The sequence below is a fragment of the Orbicella faveolata genome, unplaced genomic scaffold (genome assembly GCF_042242905.1).
Source record: "Orbicella faveolata isolate gen_17 unplaced genomic scaffold, um_ofav_v1 contig_12, whole genome shotgun sequence".
Taxonomy (NCBI): Eukaryota; Metazoa; Cnidaria; class Anthozoa; order Scleractinia; family Merulinidae; genus Orbicella; species Orbicella faveolata.
Window position 1 is genome coordinate 23,207,152 of NW_028301539.1, and position 24,439 is coordinate 23,231,590.

General features: G+C 38.7%; 1 protein-coding gene across 4 annotated transcripts in view; it reads right to left on the reverse strand.

The window, feature by feature from the left end:
* Positions 1–4,040: 4,040 nt before the first annotated feature.
* Positions 4,041–24,439, reverse strand: part of LOC110041639 (intermembrane lipid transfer protein VPS13D-like) — an 85,374-nt gene continuing 64,975 nt past the window's right edge. For 2 of the 4 annotated variants that reach the window (XM_089276873.1, XM_089276867.1), the window contains exons 58-76: positions 24,255–24,378; positions 23,838–23,907; positions 22,952–23,111; positions 22,253–22,379; positions 21,574–21,792; positions 21,026–21,098; positions 20,062–20,228; positions 19,195–19,392; positions 17,995–18,054; positions 16,872–17,030; positions 16,121–16,269; positions 15,093–15,274; positions 14,336–14,409; positions 13,539–13,706; positions 12,831–13,037; positions 11,858–12,114; positions 11,169–11,335; positions 10,455–10,573; positions 8,712–9,934 (exon numbers count right to left, since the gene is read on the reverse strand). In XM_089276873.1, coding sequence (XP_089132999.1) covers positions 9,842–9,934; positions 10,455–10,573; positions 11,169–11,335; positions 11,858–12,114; positions 12,831–13,037; positions 13,539–13,706; positions 14,336–14,409; positions 15,093–15,274; positions 16,121–16,269; positions 16,872–17,030; positions 17,995–18,054; positions 19,195–19,392; positions 20,062–20,228; positions 21,026–21,098; positions 21,574–21,792; positions 22,253–22,379; positions 22,952–23,111; positions 23,838–23,907; positions 24,255–24,378 — 2,773 coding nt within the window. In that variant the 3' untranslated portion in view covers positions 8,712–9,841. Of the gene's footprint in view, positions 4,871–5,955; positions 6,012–8,711; positions 9,935–10,454; positions 10,574–11,168; positions 11,336–11,857; positions 12,115–12,830; positions 13,038–13,538; positions 13,707–14,335; positions 14,410–15,092; positions 15,275–16,120; positions 16,270–16,871; positions 17,031–17,994; positions 18,055–18,337; positions 18,820–19,194; positions 19,393–20,061; positions 20,229–21,025; positions 21,099–21,573; positions 21,793–22,252; positions 22,380–22,951; positions 23,112–23,837; positions 23,908–24,254; positions 24,379–24,439 lie in introns of those variants that run through there. The other 2 variants (XM_089276877.1, XM_089276880.1) reach the window with 2 other exon arrangements.

Consider the following 24,439-nt stretch of genomic DNA (forward strand, 5'->3'; position numbering starts at 1 on the left):
AGTTTCAGAAAGGTAAACTGCAGAAACAAAGTGAAAACTTCATGGAATAAATATCAAGAAAAATAGGTTCGCAATGAGTACGTAAGGCTAGTGTTACAATGGCAATGTACTAAAATATTGCAATGAAACAAATATACCTGCATATAATAGTGCATGTAGAGATAGGTTAATACAAGATACTATTCTCACAGGGTGTTATTTACACGTGTCATTGTGGCCATTCAACGTTTTTAATCGTGCTCTTTGTTCAAGTATAACCTAAAGGCTGAGATCGGTAGTGCCACAGCTGCCGAATGGAAAGCAACTGCTAATTGTGACCTTTTTCATGTCTTTACAGAAGAAGAACCAGTAGAAGAACATTTTGAGGCGGATCGAACGCAGCAAGAGTAAATCACAAGCAAAGAAATGAGAGAAGGCAAGCTTTAGCAAACTTTGAAGTTAATTCGTATGATTACGTGAAGACAAGCAAGTCTGTGTATGGTTTAACAACAGCCACGGCCAATGTCTTGAGGTTTGGCAAGAAGAAAACAACATGTTCATCTCTCTGGGAATAAATACGTTTAAAACATCAAAGCAAACTATGTTTGTCATCCTTGGCATGGAATGGAAAATCCCGATACTGATTTCAAACTTTTGTTTCAAAATGTTTGGGACAAAAATGACCCAGCCTTGAGAAGTTTGTTTCTATAACTGATCGAAAAAGAGAAACAAAATTATGATGACCAAAATGGGACAAATTTAAAAGCTATTGAGAAACATTTAACTATGCCAATGTTTGGTTGCGTGATTTGACATTTCTATAACAACTGAGTACACTCTAAATTTCCAAATTTCTTTTGAATGCAGTTCCTTTACGTTTTTGCCACTGCCTGTATCTCTACAGTTTAAACATGCTATTGTTATCACTTTCGATTTTTCGCAATCTACGTGTATTTTTAGAAAATTGCTGGTGTGATTAAAAAAATATTTGCTCAGCAATCGGGGCATTCTAGAACTGTTGCATTTCTAATAAAACTGCTTATATGTTTGCATGTACTGTGCGTGACAAAATTAATTCGACATATTGAGGCTTTCCAAAACATAAAATTTGATTCTTTACAGAATGACTTTAAATCCTATTTTTTTTTTAAGAATGAGTAGCTAAACTTCAGGAAAAAATGAGTGTTTTTAAACGTGAGTAACGACTGCCTTTTTTTTTGTACGTGTGTGATTCAATTTGCTTTCGCCCAAAATTTCGTTGAATCTACAACAAAGTAGGATAGTATTGTGTGAATCGCTATAACTGTAATATCAAAGCTCAGCTGTGTGCATCCACACTCCCAAAGCAGGAATTAACTTATTATGAAAAATCCGACAAAACAGCGAAGTAATTAATTAAGATGCCAGGGGATAGATATTATTCCATTTCCAACGAATTCTCTGAGGACTTTTGAACAAACAAAATTTAGGGGATTACCGTTTTCTCCAACAAAGGATTAACGCTCTAACACGAACGCCTACAGTTTGAAGAATATCTTTTTAACTTTTATTTTCCAAATTGGCAAAATGAGAAACAGCTAGCGAAGCAACGTTAATATTTGCGTTTTCCTTAGCTCTTTTCTACGTTTAAACTACCATTTAGGAAGATCTTTTTTGTGTAAGGGTCAAACAAAAAGTTGAATTTCAAATTCTCCTCTACATCTTTTTTACCGATTCTCATATCCGTGTGAACTTGACAACTGTTGATGCAAGAAATTTACCACGTGACTGGGTCTTTACAATTTTAATGGTATGATCGGAATGTAAACAAAAACATCCACGTCAAATCCACTGACCTTGAGTGTTTGTTTTTCTAATGAAATTAAATGTTTAATTTTTGGAAAAATAAGAAAATACATAAAAAGTTATTGAGTTTTGAAACTAAACTAAACTAACTACCTTTAATTATACACATCTGTATCTGTAATTTCACGCCTTGTCGGCGCTCGACGTATACGATGAGAATTGATTTTCTTTCAGTTATTTGTTTGCAACGTATTTATTTTTGCTCTTGCAAAAATTTGGCGATCGACAAGCTTTTCAAAGGTTTTTTTTTTCATGAAATGAAATGTTCTCCTTTTTCAAGTCTTGGCAAGACATAGATCCAGATGTGTAATTACACAGCGTATCGGCGCTCGGTGTATAAAGACGTCATCACTCTTTGAAAACTGTGACTTTTTATCAGTTGGATCACGTTTATTCTTGCACTTGCGAAAAAGATGAGAAACTGGCACTGTTCTCGAGATGATGCCAACAACGAGATATGTTTAATTTTAATGAAATGAACTCTTCGTGATTCGCGAACAAGGCTGTTATTTCAATGCGAAGGGGTACAAGTGACCTTCACTCCAGCTGATTTTACGCTCATAAACCTGCGGTTTATATCTGACTTATCGGTTCTGTAGATGTGTTGAATATTTGGCTCTTTATTTGTCGTTAACCATTCAGTAAATCGTATGTCAATTTCCAATTTTGAATCATTCGATGTTCTCTTGAGAACTGCTCGTTTGCTTCTCTAAAAATTATACATTCAAATACACCTGTTGAAATTTGAAAATCAAACGATTACATCATATTGTTGCCCGTCAATCGTTAACTGAAATCGCAAAGAAAATGTCTCTCGTATCACTTGACTTCTGCGAAAATCAGAATTGCTCGTTTGTTTCTCTAAAAATTATACATTCAAATACCACGTGTTGAAATTTGAAAATCAAATGATTACATCATATCGTTACGCGTGAATCGCTAGCTGAAATCTCAAAGAAAATGTTCCTCGTATCACTTGGCTTTTACGAAAATCATAAAGAAAAGGATTATCATTTGTCTAGGCGAACTACATCTGTTGACAGGGCAGGTTAGCAGTATTAGGCCTCAAAAGACAACCCACGCAATTTACCTCGTAATTTATGTGCGCTAATTTGATGAGCGTTTGGTTTGATCAACATCTATTTTCTCCTTGAATTTACAATATTTTTTCAAGGTAAAAAGTTTAGAGAAGAACAAATTTCACTGCGTTACATGAAAACATTGTCTTGATGTACCAAAACATTTTAATGGACGAGCACTGAACTAAAACCAGGTGTAGTGTTGTACATAGCCTTGGAGAATTTTTTGAAGGTTTCCGTATTTTAACCCATACATTTTTGTTCTCTCTCAGTGTCTTCAACAGAGTTTACTGAACGCTGTGGATCACAATCCAGGAGACAGACTCAGAGGAAAAGAGTTCATAAAGAAGTCAGGAATATAAGACAAGATAGCTGCAGGTTAATATAACTTAGGATAGTTTCTTTTTGTTCACCAGAAAGAATCTACCAAATTTTGTATCAAGGAAAACCTTGCGAGAACCAACTCTTCAAACTAAAACTAACAAAATACCAAGGAAAGGAATAGAACATTGTCTGGAGACGACATAATTTTTTTCTAATATTCTAGCATCCAATTGTCTGACATAATAAATTCAGTTCATTTTTGTGGAAGTCAACAATTGCTTGCAAGGCTGTCGTAAGCATTTTGTACTGAAAAACGCTTTTCCGAAGACTGTTGATATCAATTTTGCCTTCATCGTTTTGAACTTAGTCTAAGCCTAGAAAATATGTTTGAATTCTTACAAAAGAATCCTACAAAATAGCTTACGCATTTTTTTGTTCGGTGTAATCACAGAGGGAAATATTACAGCCACAAAACAATGCAACGGAGCATGCAATCAAAACATGTATGAACATGCGATGATTACATGTTCTGCTGTGTTCTTTTGTGGCGGTAATATTTTGCTCTTTGATTACACAGAAAAAAAATGTGTAAGCTATTTAGGAGTATTTTGCACGAATTCAGAAATCAATTCGCTCTGTGGTTATTTTAGTTTTTAGTTTACGACAGTCGTTGGGGAACTTGCCGGGTCTAAAAACTTGACGTAAAAGGCTTAAGATTGCAAATGATTTGTCTGCTTCGTCAAATTATTTCTTTCATAAAAAGTCAAGATCTTTAAATACTTGTTGCAACCAGAAAATATTCATCAATCCAAAATCTTTTGCAAGCTTTATTAACTAGAATTTATTAGTTTTTGTTTCTATTTACAAGCGATGTTTGACTCAACCATTTAGCTTGTGGAGCAGCAGTATTCATTTGAAGTATTTTCCATTTTCGCCTTAGTTATTTTTCTATTCTTACTTGAAAGCATTGTATAATCATTACTTTTATTCAAGCTTTGTCATCTGGTTTAATGATTATTTAATAAAATGAAAGCAATCAATAAAATGTTTTCACAACTTTAATTGTGTATTTCATCTATTGTCTTTTTGACTTATTCAATAAACAAATAAATTTAAAAAAATTGCGCTTTTAAAAGGGGCCTGGAAACTAGTCGGAATGTAGGCTATCTCTTTTACTATTTTTTGACTATGTAGGGTTGCCGCGAAGAAAAAAAATTCTGCGCTTTTGAACAGGGTCTAGTCAGAAATCAAACATATATTTGGACTTTTGATGGGAAAAACCATTTGCACAATGCCAGATTTTTCCCGCCAAAAGACTTAGTATATTTTTCACTCAAAACCAGACACCATTGAAAAGCTCAGACTTTTTTTTCTAAGGACAATTTTCCCGCAAAAAGACTTAGTTTTTTTCGACTTTTTTCTTGGCCCCTTTTAAAAGCGCAAACTTTTCCCGCCAAAAGACTTGGTTTTTCTTCGATCTTTTTCGCTACGAGCCGACTACTTAAAGGAAAACTGCTCCAAACTAGACTCTATTTCTGTTCTCAAGTCAACACGAGCTCTGACGATTCAAGACATTTTATTTCAACATTTCTTTGCTTCGCTCGTAACGTCTACTCTTCTGGCTTTTGTCAACGGCTTTGAACCTGAAAGAGAAGCAAATAAAAACATCAAAACATTTAGAACAGCACACTTGCTTTTATAAAAGAACCCTACTACAAAGAACTTCTAGGCTGAGATTGACCAAATTTTTTAATACTCGTGAAAATCATTTTAAATTCATTTTCTTCACTCGCTTTTTTTAAATTTTACAATAATACCACATTTTCTGAGAATTAAAACAATGCAATATTAAAAATATCCTAGAAAAGTAACTCGGCTGAGCCAAAAACGTTTAAAAGTTACTGAGGCGCTCTTTAAACTGAAAAGATGTTTCGAGACAAGCTGAAACAGCCACTATATTTTATCGAGTACTATATTTAGCTATTGAAAAGTGAAATAAGCCTTCGAAGTCAAAATCAGTTTAATCTCCAAAGTAACTAAATTAACATACAACAACAAATACTCAGTATAAATGATTCAACTGTAGAATTTTCTTCGTTGTAAGTTCTTTTATGATACTACATTGATGGTAAATCATTTCTCAAGCCGCCTGTACTTCCAGTAGAATGGGCCAATTATATGAGTAGCACCTTACACTTGGCGCTTCTAATCCTAAGTTCAGAATAAACTTTCTCCCTACTTTTGGTCATACAACATTCAATGGAAGGTTCTGAGAATTTGGTTCTACATCAAGACAATATTTTCTCAGCTGTTTGTGCTTGGCAACTGGTGTCGATCCACACCAAGAGCAGTTTGAATAGTTGGATTTCCGACACAGTTATGCCTGGTAAAACTACGCAGGCCATTGATATTGGTTAAATCTTGATAGATGAGGGAATTCTTTGAACTCACCAATTGTTATAAAGAGGCCATTTCTCTCTTCCAATACTTTGTGAGTTATTCCATCATCATAATTGCAGTTTGTTTTGTTTGCCCTGCGGGCTTTTCTTCCTTCCGTGATTTCTTCTTTTTTTACCCAAAATAAGGGGGGACCCGGGTCCCCCGGCCCCTACCCTGGATCCGCCACTGATTTGAGCAGGTCAAGAAAGGAATGTCATGTCTTCCATCACAGCGAAAACTTTGGTTGTAAATTACAAATGTACGATCAAAATCTGGAAACTGTACTCACCAGGGATAGAAATGTTCCGTATCCTAATTATGCTTCCTTTAAAATCGCCCAGTAGACTGTTGAAAAAAGAAAAATATCTTAATTATTGTCTGTAACTGAAGATAGCAGGGTAGGGAACTAAATGACAAGACCATATTAGTCACCAGGACAATCCCTTCAGCGTGAGCAGCGTACTGTCCAATGGTAATTCTCAAAATTTGATAATACTCTTGGCTGTTTTGTTTTTTCTTCCTAATTCTCATCACCATCGTTACTGTGGGGAAAAGTCATTGCTGATCATTCTTTGGTCTCAACAGATAAAAATGGCCTTAGCTACTCAGCAAGAGTTCCGCTAGATTATATCACTTGTGAAGTAGGAATTAAGATCTTGATTCAAGTGTCATATGCTCTTGCGTTTTCCGCGCTAACTGGAGACAATGAGTAGAAACTTTTATAACAGCAAAAGAAAACAATCCTTAAAGAATTTAATTTTACTAAAATTTACATAATGTAACAGCAAATTTAAAATAGTAACAATAACGTCAAAGAGTGTTAAAATCATAGAAAAAAAATCATCGTATCAAATGAAGCAGAGATGGCGGTCTCTACAGAGTCTTCAATCAGTTCTGACAAGGTTTGTTTTATCATTTACCTAAATCCCACTATCGATCAATCCGGTACTAAATTTATTTTGTTTAATCACGTTTGAGGAAATAATGCTTGGGAATCTCGTGGTGAAATGAAATACGTTGGTATGATTCATTTTGCCAAGAAGTCATTAAATATTTCTGCTAACTCGACTCGACGTAACTCGCCGATACGTAACGAGACGAGACGTAACGTAACTCCACAGTACGTCGATATTTCATATCAATTGATATAAAACAAATTGCTACTATTTCAAGGAACTAAATATAACCACTAAATGATAGATCAAATAATATTGTAAGGCCATTTACCGTGCAAAGACGAGTTCCAACAACGTGGCAAATTCAGTTCAGCACTTTCAGCGTTCCAGTGGTTCTGCCGGCCAAACATTTGGTTGACTTCGCTGAAGTTTTCAATGTCATGTTAATTGCACTTCTTAAACAAATAATGCGGTATTTGTTCCTTCCCCGAAGCTTGGACTTTGCTCAAACTTTCAAACTTCGCGTGCATCAGACTCCTGCACAACGTGGTTTCACGAAGGAACAGTTTCACTTGTGCAACAAATCTTGAATAAATTAATTTTCAAAAATGGTTACCATTCTTAGCGATTGGTCAAACACAAACAATAACATAAGCGCCCAAATTCGTTATGCATGTGTAACTCCGGAACTTTTTCATGGGTAACTGGTATTTAAAATTTCTTGGGAAAGATTTCAGAAACATTGGAAACGCGAACGATTAGAAAAGTTCCTGAAGAATCCGAGAATTGTTGAATTTCCAGGGGAAAATTTTTAACTTTCAAATTCAAAATGGAAATTCAGAATTCAAAATTTAAAAATAGACCAGAAATCCTTTGAGTCTTTTTCTACGTAATTCCCTGTTTGATTTCCCTATTTTTTAGCTGCTTTGCAGAATTACATTTTTTTAACATTCTAAAATAATTTTGGATTAATTTTACATCAATTTTCGTTATTTTGTGCCTTTCTGAGGAAATCGTAAGATTGAAATGGTGGACCTTTGATGACAGAAGTTTTCAAGACATCGTGAGATCATCTCACTTGTACGAAGACAAAGAACACTTTCACTTCGACCAAAAATTCCGGAAACTTCACAAGAAAAGCAAATGGTTTGGAGAGTTTCTGAAATATTTTTTCAGGAAACTCGGGGATTCCGTTCCATTTAATTTTACTTCCGGAATTGGTATTTCGGAAATTCAACAGTTTTCGGATTTTTCCGGAAACTTTCCCAGGAAATTTCCCTCTTCGAAAGTTACGGAGTGCTTTGGCCGAATAGAAACGCCCTCGAGATCTGCTGAATTTCTGAAATGCGCATGTTGTTCAACCGAGAATTCAATCAGAATATCAATTAAATTCAATCAATTCAACCAATCCCTGGCGCCCACGTTGGATGACAAACAAAAGAAGCCAGTAAATCTTGTTTTTGTCATCAAATATGGCAGCCATAACGACACTTGAAAACCAAGAGAAACGTGCTGGATAAAAGTGGCCAAACAAAATAATTCCTTCTGGACAAGCCCTGTTTAACACTAGTGGGGGCTATAAGGGTCTTATAAAAGTGTGGTCGATAGAGTATCTGTAGTATATAAGGGGACAGGTGTTGGAGAGGTGACGTAAAGGCATTTGAGCATCAGGCAAAGTGGTGTATTAGTGCCCCAGTTTTTACTCACATAAAACTACCCGGGGTAATAGGGGCCATACAACGTGTGGCCGATACAGTATTTGTAGCATAAGGGGACGGATGTTGAAGAGTAGAGCAGCAGGCTAAGTGGGGTATTACAGTGCCCCAGTTCAGTTTTACTCAATGAAAACTAGACGGGGTAATAGGGGCCATATAACGTGTGGCCGATATAGTATTTGTAGTTTAAGGGAACGGAATTTGGAGAGGTAACGGAAAGGCGGTAGGGCATCAGGCTAAGTGGGTTTCTACAGCGGCCCGGTTTTTACTGGGGCGCTGTGGGCGGGGGTGAGAATTTGATGTTTAGGCTGCAGAACGCCAATCACTGTCCATCGCGCCACGAGAAATCCTTTGTTCATCCATTGTCACGAAAATTCCTCCTCGAATTTCGAATCCACGGAATACGAAGCCTGTTATCCAAGAAGCACAATCAATTCCCTTTCTTCATTTTTATTCTAAATAGCCATATTAAAATATTCAACCTTCAAATCTGTAATAACAGTTGTACAAACGGCGCATTTGGTCAATTGAATTCCATTCAATAAATCTATCGTCTTTTAACTGAATGTCAATAATTTCATTTGCATTTTCCCTGAGAAAAATAATCTATTCCCAACTACAATAATTCTGAAACCCCCAGAGGTGCTACTGACCTCTTCTGTAAGGTATTTGCGTCACGCGATTTTTATTGTGCCATACAAATTGATCACGGAAGTTAACCACTTGTAAGTGCTAAAATCACTAAACTATTGTCTAACTTGAAAATGGCAAAATTATATTTCATCTTCGCACTCGTACCTAAAATAAAATTAGTTTCGCTGAAGTACGTGTACGTTTGATGAAAACTGATTGAAGACACATCCTGTGAATTGTATCTGTGCATTAAATAAGAATTCAAACTTGCATGTGCTTACGAGGGCGAATAGTAGGAGAATAAATAGTACAATATTCCCTCTTACTCATTCATCTACAGAACATATTTTCTAATACATTAAATACTACAACGATTGATGTGAAAAAATGGTAAAATTCCAAAATGTATAAGATTCACCTTAGCTTGCAAGCCTTGCCTCTCTTTTATCCAGAGAATCATTGAATTATTTGTAAACGAAATTGTTGGCAATGCAACATTGCAAACTTTCATGCCATTTACTATTTTCTCGCGCACGCTTGTAAAGTGAACAACGCTACACTCTGCTCAAACGCTGCTAAGATTGGCAGTTTTAAACTGCTTTGAACATTAAAATGCTTGGTGACAGTCTTATGAAAAAAAAATGAAACTACCAGTGAAGCTTATTTCCTGTTTTCTTCACTGACTTTCCAGTCTTTGGGAAATTGGTTTCATTTAAGGAATTATAAATGGAAAATGAGAGAAACCCATTCAGAATTCTCTGAGTGACACCAGTAAATCAAAATGTCTTCTCGTTCCAGTCTCTTCCCCAGTGCGCTGCTACTAGTGTATGAATCTGCTTCCTTCGCAAGAGCCGTTGTGTCAGTGGAGTCCGAACTTCTCCTCAATGCGTTTGTTTCTTTATGAAGCATTTCACCTCTAACTTGACTGTAGCTACACAGGGGAGGTAGGTTCTTTAGGCTCCACTTTGACCGTCTGCTGTACCTCATCATAAAGATTCTTGGCATAGTTTATCTTCTGCGCCACCTAATTAACATGAAGGAATTGGCAAATCTTACTATCACGTACATTGCAACATTTCGGCTGTGTCTGGCGTTGTTTGGAAAGGCTTTGTTCGCCATTTCAACAAACAAGCAAGCAAGAAACAAAGCAAGAAAGCAACATAAAACAAGATTTGTACACGTAAACAGTTTGTCTGGTAAACCAGCCATAAATAACCATAGAACGGTATGCCAAACATTCTACAGATATATAGGTTTTTTGATGGACCAGCTATATTGCTTACAAACTAGGGACAGATAAAACAAGCAAACCAACAAAAAAAAAATATGCAAACGAAGGATTTAAACAAGTAGCCATGAACGTGAGTCGTCTTTCCAATAATATGGAATTCCAGGGGGTACTAACCCGTGACGAACTAGCATACCATCCAAGAGGGCGAGAGTAAAAATACTCTTAGACAGTCCTTGCCCCATGTATGGAGCGCCGGCCTGAAAGTCCACTTAATTACCTTAAAAATAACGCAAATGAAACGAACGGTACAGACCTTTTGTGCGACGGCGTTTTTATCACATCTAACCCTCGGTCTTTTACTGGGGTTCTTGGATGGTGTCGGTACACTGCTGTTATCAGCCTTCATCACAAGCTCAATGTAATCCTTGCCGTCTGAACAAGCAAAATGAAAGTACGACTTGCTTCCACTTGATTCATTCTCACTGGTTGCATCATTGTATTGGGGATTTTTGTGTTATCCTCTGGCGGGCACTGTTGTCCTCCCCACCCCACCCTAACGAACAAGCGGCTCTACTGCCAGCTAATGATACAGATATTACAGTGTGGTGACACGTGACTTCAAACATTTCCCCCTCAGAAAAAAGGGGGGGAAATGCATGAAATTGGTTACTTGCTTTCTTCACCGTGGTAGGCAATGCTTAACTGTAAACCTCGTCCTCACTTAAAACTATTGGTGTTGCTGTGATTGAAATTATATTAGGCTGTATAGCTACGCAGAGACATCCATCGCGGCCTGCGTTGGCATAGTGGTATTCAATCTCAAAATATCGTCAAAGGCAACTCTACCCGCTTCTTACTAGCATAGACACGTATGGTGGCCCATTCTATGTTTTCAAGCCATGTTTGTATGCAAAACAGTCGCCAAAATGGCCCGACTTGAAACAGAACCAAGGCTTGAGTCCAAATACCATTGGCTCAAGCCCCACCCCCAAGCAAATTAACCCAACCCACTCCGACATGCACTTACCGCTGGGGAGAGGCTGGCATTCATAAAGCTCGGAAAAGCGCACCAGCAGAACAATAGCTTCCGGAGAGGGGGTCCCACGGGCACGTACAAAGTACACCCCTTCTGTAGTGACGATGGCTTTCAGGCGGTCCTCTTTGTCACGTCTAACAGTCTCAGACAACACAAACCTAGCAAAACAAGGACAGGTTAGATTGTGATTAACAAATCTACGACCGTCTAGGTAAAGTTTCGGAAGTAATCAGGCAATTAGTTTGGTTTTGGTTTTGCCATGGTTTGAGATTGGCAGGCTGAATAGTCTTATTGGTAAGTAGTTGGTTTGGTTTTGATTTTACGACACTCAATTGAATTTTTAGCAGCTCTATTCTTCATATGAAATTAGAATGTAAGTAGCATAAAGATGTTCGCAATTAATGGTCGTCTCAATCATGTTCCATAGAACTCTCTTCAAAACAGAAAACCAAACATACAAGCGAGATAATGCCGATAGCTATGATCTTGGTACACTGCCACAACTGAAAATGTCATCTTTAGGTGTTTCTTTTCGGAAGCAAAGCCAAAAACGCCCCGAAAAACACTCGATTTTCTCGCTTTCTTGACAATTCTCCTCCACGTTTTCACAGTCTTAATCAAGACCAGCGACATCATTGCAGTCTGTTACACCAAACAACTGTTAACACATATTTCCTTACTTTTCGTTAAAATTTCCTTCATTTAACTTCAACATTATTTCCTGGCCCTCAGCGTGGGTTGAAGTGAACTTTGGGATAGCACCACTTGGTCCAAAACAATTCCTTCGCAGGCGTGCTTGTTTTGGCGGGAGATACCTGGAGCTGCGTGTAGCCTGGCCGCGGACTGCTGCTGCGGTACCAGATGCAAAGTCAAGAACACCAGCGGTGGGCTTGGCAACTGTTCCCACGATTCCTTTACCTATACCAGTTATGAAACCCTGAAAATGGATGCAAAGTTTTGTTTTACGGCGGCAAAAAACCCTAGCAGATTAACGGTTTACTCGTATTTAAAAGGTTTTGTTTTAATTGTTAACGCAGCCCAAAAGTAAAGTACGACTAGTTGAGCTACCCTATTTGATGAATCAAAAAGCCTAAATAGCTTTTCGGTTACCCTCAACGGCAATCCTGAGTCTAGGAAGCCTGATTAAAATCCTGGTTATCGAGAATAATGCTAAGGGTATCCTGTTTGTGGTTAGCCCTGAGTAATGGTGACTGTAACCTGATAAACACATGAAAGACACATTGACTGATGATTTGATTCAGAGACATTTCACTCATAAGTAGTTTGGTCTATCACAAGTTAATTGGCTAAAATTATCTTAGTTAATGTCGATGGTCCGAAATTTTACTGCATGTAGAACCCGAAACAGGACAAAATCAACAGCGTATTAATTTTTTCCCCACACAATTTTAAAACGTTTTGAAGCATACAAGCTATAAGAACAACGGCATTCACCAAAAGGGAATCATGTCTTGATGAGCCACGAAATCCACTGTTGCGGTCTTTTCTTATATTACTGCATCCATTTCCGCCATTTACCGCCTCCCTAAAATTCATCATTTAGCAAGGAGGTAAAAATTTATCTTAAGGTTTGTTCTCCAATAGTAAACTGACAGACTGGCACACGTGTCAAGCACGTGAAAGTGAACTTACTGACAGTCCAGCGTTATGCGCGCCCTCAATTGGCTGCGTCACAATACTGGTGAGTCCACCAACAAGGCCCATACCCAGGCCCTTGACACCAGCCACAAAGTGATCCTTGGAGCTACTGAACCTCTCGGCCCTCATCGCGTCACGGCTCTCTTGGAATTTGCTGTCCATTGACGCATTCCACAAACCATCAGACAAGGAGCCTGTGATCTGCAAAAAAAACAACAAAACAAAACAAATGAAAATGCAAATAAAATTCCAATTATAAGCCACGGTTTGATATTCGGTGGGCTTCTTTTCCAGGAGGCTCGTCGAGGGAGCTTTGCATCGCAAGGGATTTTGCGTTTCAAGTGTTTAGGCTTAAGTAAAAAGGATGTTATGTGTTAAAAGGGTGTTATGTGTCAAAAAGTTTACAAATGTATTCAAGAATATCACACCATCAACCCCCCCCCCCCCCCCCCCTCCAACATAACGATATGAAGGCGAAACAAATTCTACAGTGGTTACAAGAACATTGCAGGTCTGTGAGGATACTCCAATGACAAAATGCAAACCAAGCTGTATAACGTTTCCTCGATCTAAATATAAACCCACGGGTAAAAATTACGTCGAGGGAATCGGGGCATAACCGAAAAGAGTTTTGTTTCTGAGATTTGGGGTTGGAGAAGGCCACTTTTTTGAAAGGCTTATTCAACAGTTTGTTAGACTTACTTTAGCCGCGGAGTCAGAGACTCCATGAGCCACGTTCAAAAACAAGCCTCCCACATTGCCCCTCTTTACCAGTCCTTCCAGGCCAGATGACACGTCATTTAACAATCCCATGGGATTACCGAGGAAATCAACTGAGCCTACGATAGCTGCTGCTTGACTGCGGATTTCCTGTTAAACGTAACCACATTGATTACTGTAATTCTATGAGGTGACACTGAGCAGTGTCTTTTTTCTTTCACCTTTTTCTCTTTATCTTTGTACAACTAATAAAACTACATGAGAATATTGATTTCCAAAGCACTAAATTCTCTTAACAGAAAACTATACAACAACTTACGGAAATATGTAAAAGGGACTGAAGAGAATTTCTGTGCTGATCTTACGGTTAACACGGACACAAACTGAAGGTGACGCATAGGTGAAGCATAAGTTACCAAAAAATGACTAATATTTCACAATCAACTACTTTTGTTACAAAACGAACAGAAGAGAGAGCCAAAAGACTCTATGGATTCGACAACTTGAAGTAGTGTCCCTCAATTAAGGAACCCATATAAAGATCATTACGTTTAAGAGTAACAATGTCTTCCACTGGCTCTCACGATTAGTCTAAATACACCTACTGAACGTTCCTAATCATTCCCAAGACTTACTATGAAAGGCTTGCCGGTCATATGTTATTCCACGGTAACGGTCATACAAGAAGCTAAAGAAACCGGCTAGGCTGTAATTCAGTAATTTACTGAAAATTACTAATTCGATGGTTTGCACCTAATGGTACTGAGTTCAAAACGTACCTCAGTGTAATGTTTACTCATGGAGTCCAGGTGAGAGGACATCGTGTCAAATGGATGAGACCGTGAGAACGATTCTACAACATAAAAGGGAAAGAATTATGTTTTGGATAGTAAACATACCCATGAAATACCAAAAACATACTGCCAGGACAATTTTTTGGTGACAATAAAGAAGAATATAATGTGATGCTATAAAATTCAGAATGATGACGTTATTTCCTGAACTTACGAAACAATAAAAAAAGAGCAAAAGAAACCGTTGAAATAAGTGTGTAGAGATACGAAATTAAATGATTCAGCGCATAGCTAGGTTTCAATTTTTGCCTTACTCCCAGTCAGACGTTTTCGTGTTTATATTCGTCAGCCTTTGGTTATTGGAGAATTCCCTTAACATTGCTCATAATGAGGTTAAGGAGACATCAGCAGCAGCTTGAGATCAGTCCATTTTTCTCAACCTTTGCAAATATTAGCACACGTGGCTTTAACATAAAGCATGTCAAAGGTAACTATGTGTTCGCTTGGCTGAAAAAATGATGTGTAACAAGTCCCATGCAATCAGAATTGGTTCTCACTTCCATACGAGCAAAACCAAACTAAACCCTTCTTTACTTAGACCCTTAACTTTGTCCGTGTTTAGCACCGGCTTCATGACTTTGTTTCGAGTGTTTTGGGGTTCATTTCGTTATGTGGGATAACACTAAATTGATTTAAGAGAGTGGCTACAAAGTCTTTCCAACATCCAGGTTTGTGTACCAACCTAAGTCAATAGTAGCATCCTCCAAGTTAACAAGAATAAGACCAAGGCTGCTTTTGAGACTCTGAAGATCTTCCGGAAGCCGGCCTGCACTTGACACTGATAACTTAAGCTGAGTGGAGTTCAGCTGAAGGTGCTCAAAGTAATAGCGCTTTGATGAACCTGATGAGCTTGGCAATGTCGGCCTAAAAAGTAATCTGGATGTTAACAATTTGTCTCACTGTTGAGTTCCGAATGTAATAACTTGCACAAATGTGAACAAATCCCGAAGGTAGAGATCCCTCCCCCACCCCCCCTCTCCGAAAGTTACGACGGGTCTGATTGTAGCGAATTCAGTAAACGTAAATCAGAGGCGGATCTATGGGAGGGGCCAGGAGGGGCCCGGAGGGTCCCACCCACACCCTTATATAGGGTAAAAAAAAAAAAAAAATTCACAAAAGGAAGAAAAGCCTGCAGGGGCAAACAACCTCCACCTCAACCTCCCCCCTACTCCTCCTTAGCTCAAGGTCTGTATGCGCCACTGTAAATAGCAAATACATGTATAACAAGCTGTACCAAACTGGCCTGATGTTTGTTAAGATGGTACTTATTCCAAAGACAATATATTACTCTATTCGGATATGAGAAAAAACAAAAAAATCTTAATTGACCCAATGGGGGTTTACAAGGACTAATGTAAATAAAATCCTTGCTGCGGGCCATACACTTTTTTTACCTTCCTACACAGAATATAAACAAATCTTATACAAAATATAGACTGATTCCTTCTGCATAGTATTATTATTTTATTACTCTTTTTCATCATCGTCACTCATCCACGTATGGGCCACGCTTTAGCTAACTTGAAATCGGCAACTTTTCGAAAGAAGCGATAGCAAAAGGCGGCTACATTCGAAGGTATCTAGGGCTTTTTACGTTCATAACTTTACAGTTGTCAGTAGCTAGATAAAAAACACACTAAGTACTTGGAACGAACTTAAATTTGGATTCTGCTCATAGGACGCTAAGACGAAAGATAGAAATAGTGAAACCTTTGTGTGGCATAAAGACACTCGTCGTCCTCTTGGTTTGCAGCCGTGATGTCATCATCCTGCTGTACATAACCAAAGAACTGAAGCAGCTTCAACAGCAATAATTCCTCAATCTGGAGAGTCATTTTACGCAGGGACACGTCCAGCGTCTGTAACGATCAGAAAAGACATTGACAGCAACATTTACAACCCGTCTTCTCTCTTCCAAAACGTCTGCGTGCCTCCAAGAGTTACCAAGATAAGCAAGATGTATTCTTACTTAGTATAAATCTACCAGCGAACGAATGTCGTTCTGTTATTGGCTACGTTAATCATTATCTGTACTGTTGTAGATACTGAGTAGCCTAGCAGCTTGCAGTTAACAAAATGGCCGCGTCTTCTTTGCGTTTTTAAAGTATCTGTGAAGAGGATTTAGAAATTTGGTAGTCAAAGCAATGCCCGGAAAGATAATTAAATGAATTTACGTTTCATTTGAACTTCTAACAATTGTCAATTATCCTCGCGTGGCGCGACCTATTTATATCATTATTTAATTAAAACGGGAACCTGGCTCATTGTTTAAGTTTTGAACGACTAGCAGATTTAAACTTAAACAATTAGATTATTCGCTCTCGATTTCTATGCGTGATAGTTTACGAGGGCGCGCTATAGAAATCTAGAGCTCATTATCTAATTGTTTTAACGATATCAGTATTTCAAGTCTAAAAAGTAAGCCGACGATGACAACCACCGTAATTGTCAAAGTGCTCACCTTGAATATTTCGACATTAGGAAGTCTGCTTCGTTCTTTAGAAGCTGACACGAGAAGTGTTGGTTGTTGTTGGGCTATGGTCTCTTCCTTAGAGCCCTTTTCAGGGAGGGAGAGGTAGAGTAACACTGGAAGCTGACTGGCGAAGATTTGGTTATCAATCTACAAATAGAGAAAAATAGAAACGTGACTGGAAACGCGCACTGACAGACAAGGACACCCTTTCCAAAAATGTCTTTCAGAATGTAACCTTACATCACATGGGGAATACTATACTCGTGAGAACGAGAGCTTTGAAACCTGACCAGCATAGCGCACAATGATTATCATGAACACACGACTCATTCGTTCACTCTGTGGCCTAACCAGTAAGATACTTCGAGGCCATATCGTTCAATCGCTTCCTATAGAAGCAGCAGGTGTGAAGGCCTGGTAGGAAAAAAGATGGCGACTGGTACATTTACCCATAGTTCTTAGCGTACGAAAACTTAAGCAATGTTCATAAAAACGTACAGAAAAGTTATAAAATCTTCAAACCTAGGCTGCACAATGTCCTTAGTACAGAGACAAGTATTGGAAAAATTTGGCTTTCTTTGTGCCCTATAGGCTTTGTTAGGTTCGCAAGGTATTGTGGTAAAATGTACATCCTTTTTCCTGCGGTGGATTACCGCGCAAAACCAAGTAACTAAACCGTAGTAATCTACTGGACCTTCTACTCTATAAGATTGAGCAACCACTAGTGCAGGCGCCAGAATTTTTTTTGTCATAGCTTCGTGTTTGGTGTTAGGTTTTCGCGTAATTAGTTTCCTTTGTTTTGTGGCCTTTTTGTACATGTTATGTTCATTTGCATACTCTATATGTTCGGTTCGCGCGTAATTTATTTTAGTCAGTAGCGGTTTTAGTTTCTGGATACACCTTGTTTAGATCTACAAGTTTTACAGTTCGTCTTTGGTTTTGGTCGTCACATTCGTCTTTTTTCGTGTTCATTCTACGTTTGGGTACAATTAAATTTGACTAGATATGGATACGTGTAACAAGCGTGTGCGACAATGACTAGAGTTAGTGAAGTTAGGGTAAATAAAGAACTGTAACAACGCCCGTAACATACAACCCTATAAACACGGACCTGAATGCGTCCTACGCTGCCTTCTAATGTTTCCACCTTGGAAGTTCTTAAGTAATCCACCTGGAAATAAAAAGCATATTTCCAATCAAACTCTTCTCCGCATCAATCCAATGGAAGGGTGCTGTCTTAACTACCTTTAAATACACGTAAGGAGAGTCTAGAGACAGGCCCGAAAATCCGACTTCGTCAAAAAGACTCTGTTCGGGAGAGCTATTTTCAGAAGTAACGTCTTAAAGTTCCAGCGAGTTCAAATGTTTGTGAGATCTGTGAAAAGTTTGAAATAACCGTCGATTAACCAAGGCGGCCGATGGAATTTACGTAAAAATGAGCATTTTCAACAGGCCAGTGAAGTGAAGTGAAAGACTTTATTTAATGAGGGTGACCCGTGACAGTAACTTAAGTTACTGATAAACTTGGGGCCCTCAGCTTAAAATAATTAGAATGCTAAAAATATATTATTTACAATAAAATGCTAAAATACGATATTATTTACAATCAGTCCAGGAAAACGGAACCTTGCGTTGATTTCATTTTTGCACAGTTTGTAATTTATGCTTTGAGCATTTCTTCGAGGTTAATATCATCTTGAAGAAACCTACAAACTGATTTCAACTGATCTGAAAGAGTCGTAACTCTTTCAGTACACAAATGTTTCGACAAACAAAGAGGTTAAAAAAAAATTATGCTATGGGTGGAAGTTTATCAAATTTTACCACAAAAAACCTTCATCGAGTAAGTAAAGGATACAATCAGCTGGCCTGACCGCACAGTCCACAGGCCCCGGGCTAATGGATACGACTTCATTGATTGGTTAGACCGAGAACTCTGAGTAAACATAATACAATGTAAAATTACAGACGTCACAGCTGACGTCACAGCTGACGTCAAATAGGTCGTGATAGGTAACATCACATATTTAGGTATCGGCTGCTGCTTCTGGGAATGTCTGCGATATTCAGTTAAGCTTGTACTGATACTGTCTGATTAGGACTAAGAATTGGCTCCCAAGGATCATGAGATAAGCTGCACTGATAAACAAATAACAACAACTAAGTCGCCAAGATGGGAACTCTAGTTTTGCAAAAAAAAAAACAGGCCAGAGTAGATATCGTGAATCCCCAGTAATAAACTCAAGGACTTGATGATTCATCGCAAGAAACACCACATTAGACCAATTTTAATTATTTACGGGTGGTATACCTGTATTTGCTCCAAATTAATAAAGACGAGTTCTTCTGGAACAGAGTTAATAACCGACACACCAATCCCTCCAACCAAACGAATCTGCACCTCAAGAGCAGATGAGTCTCCCTCGGTGCCCAGGCTGCTCACGGTTGCTTGGCGCATAGCACCTTTCTGTTCCACTACCATCCAGTCCTTCTCTGGTTCTTCCTCAGACTAATAACAAGTTAATGATTAGTTTATTCTCTTAGTATCTGAAAGGGATACCTCAACGCTATGGTGGCTTATTGGATCAGAACATTTCCGGTCTTTTTGCTCACTTATATTTTGGCGAGAAAATAAAAGACCTGATGTAATTTTGATCTCGTGTAAGTGATTACGAAAGCGATACTTTCAATACGCTCTCACATAAACAATTCAGTAACAGTAATTTAGCTCAATTCCCAGAGAATGTCAAGAACTAAGGGAAATAAAATGCTGAAAATTGTTAACAACATAAGCAACCTTGATAACGAAGACGCAAACTTTTACGCTGCGATCACCTTCATTTTTAGAAATTGTCAAAGATGTTTTTTCTCTTTAGGAATTTTACTCTGCCAGCTCAAAGGAGCTGGTGTTTTTCTATCTCAGTCAGATATTTTCAGGTTTCCTACAATTTAAAGCCAATTTTGTGTTTTGGCTAAAATAACTCAAAATGCCGTGACTGCGCTCCTTTAAAGAAGAGAACTGCGGACTCAGTCCGGCCTAGTGGACCGACAATCACTGTCAACTGGTATTTGTTCCATGGGCTGTCAAATTTTCAAAAAATAAAAAATAAGGGAATATTAAGATAATACCAGGCGAACGTTAGTCTTCAACGCATGCCTTAGTCTTTGCAGTCCATACCTGTTGTAAGCTGTCAGCAATCTGCAGGACTCTGGTTGGTCCATCTGCCAGGATCTTGACTCCAAGACAACCAGAGCCAGGCCTCAGTTTACACGTGCTGATGCACTGTTCAACTGGAATTTGACTATCTTTAGTGATGTTTGCTGGTCCAAGCACTGCGTCCACACCTGCAATTAATACAAGCGTTGTTTAACGCTGCCATACAAAGCTTAAATTTACATATTAAAAAGTCAAGATAGGCTCTCGCAGGTAAGATAGTTCAGCTGAGCAGTGTCTCAATGTTTTCTCCACATAATACGTTAACAAAGGAAAAAATTCAAAACCAAATAAAATCATTTTCTCTGCACCAAGAAGGGTAAAACTGGAACAAGAATTTAAGGAAATTATTTCTGATCCCAAGTTTTTCTGTTAAAAAGACCTCCCATATCAGAATATCAACCATTTACGCATACTTTCCACCACTATAACACGAGAAATATGGCCTCTTTCAGGCTGCGACTTGCCAAGACCTTCAAATATTATGTCGTGCCATACTATTATTTGAGGTCGAACAACCCTTTACACTTGGAAACCAGTGGAAACTACACAAAAGACGTTGAAGAAGTTTCATTTCTTAACTGAAATTATATTCCTATGATAGATTGAAGCCTGCATTGCCAAACTAGATATACATGTGCTTGTTTACTTGCAACACTGACATGAGTCTTTCTAAAGGAACTATGTCACGGTTTACGCAACTTAAAAAGTTTAGCCTAAATTCATTTGTAATCCGTGTCAATCTTCTCCATCCTTAACCATCCTTCTTCCTTTACGGTTTCTTATTATCTCTTTGGTGTTTTTCTATGTTCGTAGCTCCCATTTTTAGATTACCTTCGATTTAAAGGCAATTTTGCACGTGGCCAAAATAACTCAAAATGCCGTACTGAAACTCCTTTAACGTGGAAACTGTTCACTGTACACTCACCATCTTTTAAGCCTTTGACTCCACCTCTCGGTTGTACATATAACCCTGGAAGGTCACACTTCATGCGATTATCCTGTTAATAATGACACAAGTAAAGATTGCAATGTGAGTTGAAAGTGAGTGATAAGGGGAAATATCCTAGATGCACAATAGCAAAGGGAGCCTTCCAAGAAAAGGTTTAAACTACTCTCCCGTATTATTCAGACAGCCAAGTAGGAACTCATCCGAGTGAGGAAAACGATTAACCTCAGCTGACGAATTACGCCAAACTTGTCCTACGTTCTCGTTTGTTTGTTTCCATAGATTTTTTTAAACTCCATTCAGTCCAGAGCCTCATATTTTAACTCACGGAGGAGGGGTAGAAGAATACGGTGTTGGATGCCAGCTTGTTTTTCACTTTTTTTTCTGCACGCCTCACTTTCAAACTGACTTTCAGGTTTCGCCAAGGAGTTAGAACCCTTTCCAAACCCTCATCATCAACACCAGGTGTGTGGACATAAAATAATGATACTGATAAGGAGCACAAGTGAAATCAAATTTCTGTTTACCTCAGTGAAGGACCATGTCTGCGAGTGTATCCGCCTTGGGTTAGGCTTACTCAGCACCAGGCGCACGTACTTTCCACAGGTGGGAGGAGCTAAGCTGTCAATATCCAGCACAAGTCCAGCATTGGCTGACGACGGCTTCACAGACGGAGGTGAGGAGCCCTCGTGACGTAACAGGCCTTTACCAGTCACACGCCACAGCTGGGACCTTCTGTGGGGCTCCTGAGGAGTTATGAACAGTTACAAACATACATAAGTTACAAAGCAAAGCTAAGAAGTTGCACCAGTCAGTGAATTCAATTTAAAGCGCTTGCCATATGTCATTGAGGTATCGTTATTGTAGCAAATAAGGCGACATCATGTGTCGTGAATACACCATACTTAACTTGCCTTTTTCCTCTGTTTCAAACCGAGGCAAATCGTTCTCGTGAAAATGTGTTTGACTTGAAAAAAAAACAATGATCTTTCTAAGCACAAGTAAGATATTGTACAAGGTCTTAGCTTGAAACAAAGGCAAAAAGTCAACTCCAAAATGGCCTGCTGGATTACGGAAGGGGGTACACCACGTAACACATGCAACTAACAATATAAAACCTGCCGTATCTGGCTTGAACGCTAGCTTGCTAACTTCAGTGATTCTTCCGAACGTTTCGCCAGTTTAAATTTTATCCTTAGAGCATACCTTCCTTCTTAACAGGACAGCTGAACCTTGTGGTACATCTAACACAAGCTCTCTCAAGTCGAGAGATGATTCATCTGTTGCTACAGCAGGTTTGAGATGAACTGAACCGCAATTGTGACCATCCACGCTGAAAAATGATTTCATCAGAGCACATCAATAAGAATTCATTTTTAACTGGAACCCATCGCTATGTCATCCTCTGCAAGACAGGCTCTGCATGTTTTTCGTCTCGTAGGAAAGATGTTTACAAGATAAGTCAATTCTTCTGAGTACAGAACGCCTGTTTTCTTCTCATATTACCAATCTAACTCAAGCATTCGTTTAAAATAAAGCCCGAAAATGCCCCTGTCTTAGAAGTGACCCTAAACGTAACTTTTAGACTTGTGTAACACTGTTATCGTCAAACCAGACGGGTTTTAGATGCAACCTTGTGACGTTCCAACATTAACTGACTCTTTGCTCGTGCAGCTTGCAACTTTCAATTCAAATTTTCTCGAGCAAGTGTCCCTCTGAGTTTGAACAAGTTGCGCTTTTCACCGTTGGTGTCCAAGGTATGAAATGGGTAACACCACTTCTGCGTCAAATAGGGCCAAAATTATTGCCCTATGAGCAACGATTGATCAATTAACCGCGATGAAGTAGCGATAGGTCGAGGTCAAATCGATTGCCAACCTGGGGACGAAGTTGGGAGAAGATTACCTGGAAAAAGTGTGTGTGAACACGACGTAGATGGGGTTATAGTAGTAAAGCCGTTCGCCTTCACCAAGATCTTGCATGTGATAACGTGTGTACGATCCACTTGCCATCACTCCAACAGATAACTCGGGTAACAGAGTGGGTTCATCCCATGAGTAGGGCACTTCAGAAAACAACGACAGTGTAGTTAATATACAAAAACTTTAAGTCTCACTGGTAGCTATCTCGCGCGTGAGTGAATCAGAGAACACAAATCCGAAAAATGCTCAAGACGGCTGCAAGGCGATAACCGTGTACACAATATTCACTTCGACCAATGGGTGGTTCGCGATTTGCAGTTTAAGCTAGTATTCAGCACTATTATACATTGTAGTCACCATCTGTCTTCTCATTGGCAAAAAGCCTACAGTTAATTCTGAGAAACAACGCAACCTACAGATTATTCACTAATCTGCTAGCAGATTAGTGAATAATCCGTAGGTTGCGCGCGCAATGCATAATTTCCAAGAGCAATGTCAAGATCACGGACAGCGAAGTAAGAACATGGCTTGTCGAAAATCAACTGTGTTCGGTGCGATAATGCGTTTGACGTTATTTTCATTAAAACAATGCATAATAAAACAATTATTAGCTTCGGTTTTTGTGACACCCGAAATAATGAAGGTCTCGGTTAGTGTTATCAGCCTCAGCTTTCGGTTTAGGCTGATAACACTTACCTCAACCTCGACTATTCCGGATATCACAAAAACCTCATCCAATAATTGTCAGTTTAAAATTGTCCCAACAATGTTCGAACTTTGCTCCTGCTCTTTTCATGTTTCCTTTTCTCTTAAGGGAGTCAGGGACTATATAGAAAGATGGGGAGTATTCAGCATACAGCTCATATTACCTGATTGTTCTGGTTGAAGAATGGTGCCTAACCTGTCTTCTGTTCCACACTGATAAAAAGCGATTGGCACCTGTCACACAATCAAATATGTCAATAAACATACACGGTTAAAGTCCAATTCACATAGCCCTTTGCGTGCTAATCAAGGACTTTATTTGGATATGAACCTGGTACATGGCCTAGCTCGCTACAAATGTTTCTGCAGCCCTTTCGGGTTCGACCCTCCTCGTTTTATCTCTGCACTACGCTCCTTGGAACAGAATTTAAATCTTTCTCATAATCACCGGAAATTTACGTAACCATGCCACAGTAAATATTGTGTTATGTTTAAGGTCATGCAAACCATGTGAGACATCATGTTTTTATGCTATTTCCTACGCACTGTTTTTGAGCAAGTCATGAAGAATTAACACAAACCTCTGATAAGTTGTCAATCCTGAATGGCGGTGGAAGCTGCGAGGCGTCAGTGAACAAGACATGAAATGTGGCCCCTCTTAACATCACCTCTACTCTGACAAACAACGAACAACCATTTATGCTCCTAAGGAGAGATATACCATTTGACAACATTAACCACGACTACAATGACTTTTCTATTTTCG